Source organism: Hyla sarda, chromosome 8 (genome assembly GCF_029499605.1).
Source record: "Hyla sarda isolate aHylSar1 chromosome 8, aHylSar1.hap1, whole genome shotgun sequence".
Classification (NCBI taxonomy): Eukaryota; Metazoa; Chordata; class Amphibia; order Anura; family Hylidae; genus Hyla; species Hyla sarda.
The window spans coordinates 229687549-229694739 of NC_079196.1; the positions used below are offsets into that span (position 1 = coordinate 229687549).

The following is a 7191-nucleotide window of genomic DNA, read 5'->3' on the forward strand; positions in this document are numbered from 1 at the left end:
TTTTTGCTGAGCCACAACTTCTTCATGTTCAACAGGAGGTTTTACATTCAGGTCACTGGAGCTTCGATGGGGGCGAAGTTCTCCCCCTCTCTCGCCAACATATATATGTGTTGGTGGGAGAGGGTGACACTCTTCGCCCCCACCAACCCCTACAGTCACTGTCTCTTATGGTATGGCCGCTACATCGACGACCTCCTGTTTATCTGGGGGTCCGATGTGGCGGCCATAGAGGGGTTCATTGATTTTCTTAACTCCAATGACCTGAGTTTACAGTTTACGGTGACATCCAAAATTGAATCAGTTAATTTCCTTGATCTTACATTGCGGGGTGACAAAATTAACACTACAACATTTCGTAAGGAAACTGCAGTTAATTCTATACTTCATGCCAGGTCTTGCCACCCCGCACATGTTATAGAGAATCTTCCAGTAGGTGAAATGATCCGCACACGCCGTAACTGCTCACAAGATAGCGACTTCGAATTCGAGGCCGTTGCCCTTGGTAACAGACTTAGACAAAGACAGTATCCAGAATGGACTATATCCAGAGCTAAAACCATTGCAGAAAACCGTGATCGTGACGAACTTGTGGTCTCACATAAATTGACTAGTAAAAAATCCCCCTCTTTAGTTTTCTCAACACAGTATAGCACTGACTTTACAGCCATCAAAAAAATCATTGAGAAAAATATACCGATTGTCCATACTGACCCAGACTTCAGGGAGGCTCTCGGTGATGGCTTTAGTTGTGTTTCACGAAAGGCCCCCACTCTCGGTCAAAAATTGTCACCGAGTTTATACTTGGAGTCTCCTTGTACAAAACCAACATGGCTTAATCACCCTGGATCCTACAAATGTGGGTCCCAGAGGTGCATATGTTGTAAATATATGCATGTCTCCACATCGTTTATATCATCCAGCAATAATCAGACATATAATATTAAACAATATATAAACTGTAAAACTGTTGGAGTTATTTACCTGTTCACATGCCGCGTCTGTAATGTGCAATACGTTGGATGTACTATTAATCCACTCAAGGTGCGTATACGCAAACACCTGTCTGACGTTGCCCACTTCCAGAGGCGGCATGTCTCCATGGTAACGAAACACTGTGTAGATATGCATGAAGGGAACACCTCCAGCCTCATGTTACAAGGTATAGAAAGAGTGAATAAACCACTACGGGGAGGTGATCTAAGACAAAAGGTCCTCCATAGAGAGATTTTTTGGATCCTAACGCTTCAAACACGCATGCCGCAAGGTTTGAATAGACGACTTGACACCATACTGCATTACTAGTGGAAGTCCGTTCAAAATTATATTTCTTTACATATATACTAATTTTATAAATTATTTTATGCAAACCAACGTACTTCCACTCTATAGGCAATTATATGGTCTCTAAGTCTAGAAAAAACAACTCCTTCCTCCATTTTCTATCGTATACTTTTGCTTTATATCACAGCGATTATTTATGTTCATTAATAATAACCTGTTATACCTCAAGTTTGTTGTTTGAGATTATCCAAGTCAAAATATCAAAGTTACATGTTCTCCCATCTAATTTTATGGATATTAACGTGTCTGTTTTTATTACATTTTTTTCTCTCTTTGTGACTACTCACGATTATATAATGAAAGTCTTTGTTATCTATATTTATAAACCCTTTATATGATAAATCCTGAGTGTCCAAGTAGAGCTAAGGCATTGCCAATGTATTATGCTCCATTTTTGTAGTGTATATATTTAACACTGTATGGTGATGCTAATTACATATGCAGGTGCGGCAGAGGCGTCACCTGTTGTGTCGTCACTTCCACCTAGCATATATAAGCAGACTCACACAAAATTGTTTTAAGTGTATGACTAAGGCCCGACGGGCTGAAACGCGTCACACCGCATGAATCCTTGCTGTATCCCTTAGCAACATGCATTTTAGCCAATAAAGAAGTTCCTTTGCATAAGAGTTTGCGCTGGATATTCCTTTCTCTGCCTACTAATCCTATCCTGTGTCATACTGTCTGCTGAGCCGCTGTATCTAATCCTATCCTGTGTGATACTGCCTGCTGAGCCGCTGTATCTAATCCTATCCTGTGTCATACTGTCTGCTGAGCCGCTGTATCTAATCCTATCCTGTGTGATACTGCCTGCTGAGCCGTTGTATCTAATCCTATCCTGTGTGATACTGTCTGCTGAGCCGCTGTATCTAATCCTATCCTGTGTGATACTGCCTGCTGAGCCGCTGTATCTAATCCTATCCTGTGTGATACTGTCTGCTGAGCCGCTGTATCTAATCCTATCCTGTGTGATACTGCCTGCTGAGCCGTTGTATCTAATCCTATCCTGTGTGATACTGCCTGCTGAGCCGCTGTATCTAATCCTATCCTGTGTCATACTGCCTGCTGAGCCGCTGTATCTAATCCTATCCTGTGTGATACTGCCTGCTGAGCCGTTGTATCTAATCCTATCCTGTGTGATACTGCCTGCTGAGCCGCTGTATCTAATCCTATCCTGTGTGATACTGCTTGCTGAGCCGTTGTATCTAATCCTAGTTAGAAGGTTCTTCTGAGGCTGGTGATACCTTTTTTGTTTCCGCCCCCTCAGATCCCCCTCGCCCTCTTCTTACTCCGTCCTCCTGGGGGCGTACAAGCTGGACATCCCTAATCCTAATGAGCTGACGGTCAGTGTGGTCAGATTGATCATTAACCCGGAGTTCAGGGGTTCTGGGAGCCGCGGAGACATCGCTCTGGTCCAGCTCTCCAGACGGGTCACCTACAGCCGGTACATCCTCCCCGTGTGTATCCCATCAGCCTCCATGGTCGTCCAACCGGGAACCAGCTGCTATGTCACCGGATGGGGAAAAACACAGTCTGACGGTGAGTAACCAGCGACCCCATTGGGCAGTGTTTCCCAACCAGGGTGCCTACAGCTGTTGCAAAACTACAACTCCCAGCATGCCGGGGCATGCAGGTAGTTGTAGTTTTGCAACAGCTGGAGGCACCCTGGTTTGTAAACACTGCCATAGGGTTACCCTCCATCTCCCTCACCCCGACTCCTCCATCCTCTTACAATTCAAGAATATAAACCTTCGCTGCTGTAGAAACTCTTTAGAAATTGAGGTTAGTCACCGACTGCCATGAAGCTTCCCCATCCTCATTTAAAGGGGCACTCCACTGAGAAAAAAAAAATTATTTAAATCAACTGGTGCCAGAAAGTTAAACAGATTTGTAAATTACTTCTATTTAAAAATCTTAAACCTTCCAGTACTTACTAGCTGCTGTATGTTCCACAGGAAGTTCTTTTCTTTTTGAATTTCCGTTCTGTCTGACCACAGTGCTCTCTGCTGACACCACTGTCCATGTCAGGAACTGTCCAGAGCAGGAGCAAATCCCCCATAGCAAACTTCTCCTGCTCTGGACAGTTCCTGACAGGGACAGAGGTGTCAGCAGAGAGCACTGTGGTCAGACAGAAAGGACATTCAAAAAGAAAAGAACTTCCTGTGGAACATGCAGCAGCTGGAAAGTACTGGAAGGATTAAGATTTTTAAATAGAAGTAAATTGAAAATCTGTTTAACTTTCTTGCACCAGTTGATTTAAAAAAAAGAGTTTTTCAGGGGAGTACCCCTTTAAGAGAGGTTCTGCAGCAGCTGTAAGAGGTAACAATAGTATCAGCGGTCACCTGTGGGTTCTGTGATCGGTTTATATAACCTTAGAGCAGTGTTTCCCAACCAGGGTGCCTCCATGTGTTGCAAAACTACAACTCCCAGCATGCCTGGACAGCCAAAGGCTGTCCAGGCATGCTGGGAGTTGTAGTTCTGCAACATCTGGAGGCACCATAGTTGGGAAACACTGCCTTAGAGTTTCTGGCTATGTGTGGATGTTTTTAGTTGTTATACAGGAGCTCGACCACTAGGGGGAGCGATCATTAGGATTTCCTAATCTCCAGATTATCTTCTGTTTTCCCATTACTAATGATAAGACATAAATGGCGCCGCCTGGGCTCGGTGCCACCCGCCAGCTGCCATGACGTCTGGAATATCTTGTGAATATTATATTTATTTTCTTCCTCTGAGACTGAAACTTCTGGTCTTTTTTGTTTGCGCTGGATGGAGGGGAGGGTTTAGATTTTGGGGGGATTGATTCCCCATTTTGTAGACTTTCCCCTCCGACCGTTATTTACTATGTGAATCGTAATTATTACAGAATTTCTGGCGTCCCCTAAAACCCTTCAGCAGTTGATGTTACCTCTGATCAGCCGGGAGTCATGTGACCAGATGTATCACATAGGATCGGGGACCAGCGCCAACGTGCCCATCATACAGAGTGACCAGATCTGCGCCGGGTACCAGGCTGGGCAGAGGGATTCCTGTGCGGTGAGTCCTGAAATGTCACCACGAGGACTTAGCACCTTAAAGGGGTTGTCTGACTTATTCTTCCCATTAAAACAGAATCATTTGTAACAACACCCCCCTCCCCATCTATCTATCTATCTCATATCTATCTATCTCATATCTATCTCATATCTATCTATCTATCTATCTCATATATATCTATCTTTCTATCTCATATCTATCTTTCTATCTCATATCTATCTATCTCATATCTATCTATCTATCTATCTATCTATCCATCTATCTATCTCATATCTATCTATCTATCTATCTCATATCTATCTATCTATCTCATATCTATCTCTCATATCTATCTATCTCATATCTATCTCATATCTATCTATCTATATATCTCATATCTATCTATATATCTATCTCACATCTATCTATCTATCTCATATCTATCTATCTCATATCTATCTATCTCATATCTATCTATCTCATATTTATCTATATATCTATCTCATATCTATCAATCTATCTCTCATATCTATTTATTTATCCAAACAAAAGTGACACAAAACCCTCTATGCGGCATCTTCACAATTAATGTAAAACAAACAAAAAAACTGTCAGACTTAACTTTTGCGCTGAAAGAACAGATAGAGACCACTCTTGGCTCCTACTCCTATCTGAGCTGGTCACTGTTCACTGTCCCTCACAGAGGTCTTCACCTAACCTGATATCTCTACAATGGCTGCTGAAGCTATGTGCATAGGCTTTTATTGTCACCCCTGTAATTCCTACTGACTGTGGTTATATGGCCCTTCCATCTTCTCCTTTCTGCCATGTGACTGATGTTATTTTAGCAGGTTCTGCCAAACCACCAAAACTTTGAGTTCTATAGGAACCCAACTTTTGGCACAGTTCTGACCGAACTTGTGTTCTACAGGTTTGGTTCACTCATCTCTAGCTAAAAGGCAACAGCGCAGACCACTAAGCCACCATACAAGGTGGTCACCAGCCCCTGTTCTTCTACACATCATGCTGCCCTTACTGCTGTGGCTTCCACTGGACACCAATGTTAGCTCCGCCTTCATGGCTAGAGCTGAATCATTGTAGAATTCCCAGCAGCCTATAGGAGTAATGCCTGGCCCCACCCACCTGATGACTCCTGTGACATCACATTCACTGTAAGAAACAGGAAGTCAAACCAAGTGACATCACAGGAAATAAAGACAGAAAGGTCATGTGACCCAGCCTGGGAACATAAGAAATGCTGGGGGGGAAAAAAAATAATAATAATAATTAGATTTATTCACTAATTGACTTGGAAAGATGTGTTAGGAAGTTTATGAAATGTCACAATATTGATACTTTCTATATAATGTATAAATAATCCTTTCTTGCCCTTGCAGGGAGACTCCGGGGGTCCCCTGGTGTGTAAGGTGAATGGGTATTGGTACCAGGTTGGCATCGTGAGCTGGGGCGATGACTGCGCCCTTCCAAACCGCCCGGGGGTCTACACCTCTGTTCCAGTCTATGAGTCATGGATCAATAATTATAGAAGCCAGCACTTGTCCTCCTCCTCTTCTCCCAGGCTAGGGGCCTCAGCGCTGCTCCTTGTGGTCATTCTGATACTGCACGTCTGAGGCATTTCACAAGTGAGAACTGCGGCTACATCACCAATGGAGAAGATTTATCAGGAACCTAAATGGGGAACTTTGTGTCTCTTAACGTCAACATCATCAACATTATCATTGTTTACTTATCTTTATTGTCATTTATTTATTGTGTACTTATTTTCATCTTCAATGCATCTACTCATCATTATCCTTATCATCACCATTGTGTCTCCTCATCTTCATCACCATTGTGTCTCATCATCATCATCATCATCATCATTGTGTCTCCTCCTACTCATCATAATCATCATTGTGCTTAATCAACATCTTTGTGCGTGCATTTATTATCCCCATTGTGTCTACTCATCATCCTCATCCTCATCATCATTGTGTACTTTATATTTATTGTGTCCTCTCTATATATTTATTGTGTACTTATCTTCATCATCATTGTGTCTAGTGATCTTCTTAATTGTGTACTCATCTTAATCTTCAACATGTCCACTAATCACCGTTATCATCATTATCATTCTGTGCAATTACCATCATCATTATCATTGTTTACTGATCTTCCTCTTCACTGTGTCTACTCATCATCATCATCATCATCATCATCATCATCGTGTTTACTTATTATCATCAACATTTTGTACAATTATTATCATTGTTCCTCTTCTTCATCATCTTGTGTGATTATTATCATGTGTATCACCATCATATCTTTTTCTCTACATCCTCGTATCTTCTCGTTATCACTTAAGCAATGAATTCTTGTTGAGATTATTGATCAGGTCTGATCGCTGTTCGGGATCTGGGTGGATTTTTTTTCCCAGTTTATGCCTCTTTTTTTTTTTTTATCTTCATTGGAATCTTCATTATCATTGTGTCTCCTCATCTTCATCACTATTGTGTCTCCTCATCATCACCATCATCATTGTGTCTTCTTATCTTCATCATCACCATTGTGTCTCCTCATCTTCATCACCATTGTGTCTCCTCATCTTCATCACCATTGTGTCTCCTCATCTTCATCACCATTGTGTCTCCTCATCTTCATCACCATTGTGTCTCCTCATCATCATCACCATTGTGTCTCCTCATCTTCATCACCATTGTGTCTCCTCATCATCATCACCATTGTGTCTCCTCATCTTCATCACCATTGTGTCTCCTCATCTTCATCACCATTGTGTCTCCTCATCTTCAACAGCACCATTGTGTCTCCTCATCT

General features: G+C 42.2%; 1 protein-coding gene across 1 annotated transcript in view; it reads left to right on the forward strand.

Moving 5' to 3' along the window:
* LOC130285369 (transmembrane protease serine 9-like) overlaps positions 1-6038 on the forward strand; it is a 50158-nt gene extending 44120 nt beyond the window's left edge. The window contains exons 7-9 of the mRNA XM_056536727.1: positions 2609-2880; positions 4208-4377; positions 5754-6038. Coding sequence (XP_056392702.1) covers positions 2609-2880; positions 4208-4377; positions 5754-5987 — 676 coding nt within the window. The 3' untranslated portion in view covers positions 5988-6038. The remainder of the gene's footprint in view (positions 1-2608; positions 2881-4207; positions 4378-5753) is intronic.
* Positions 6039-7191: the final 1153 nt, after the last annotated feature.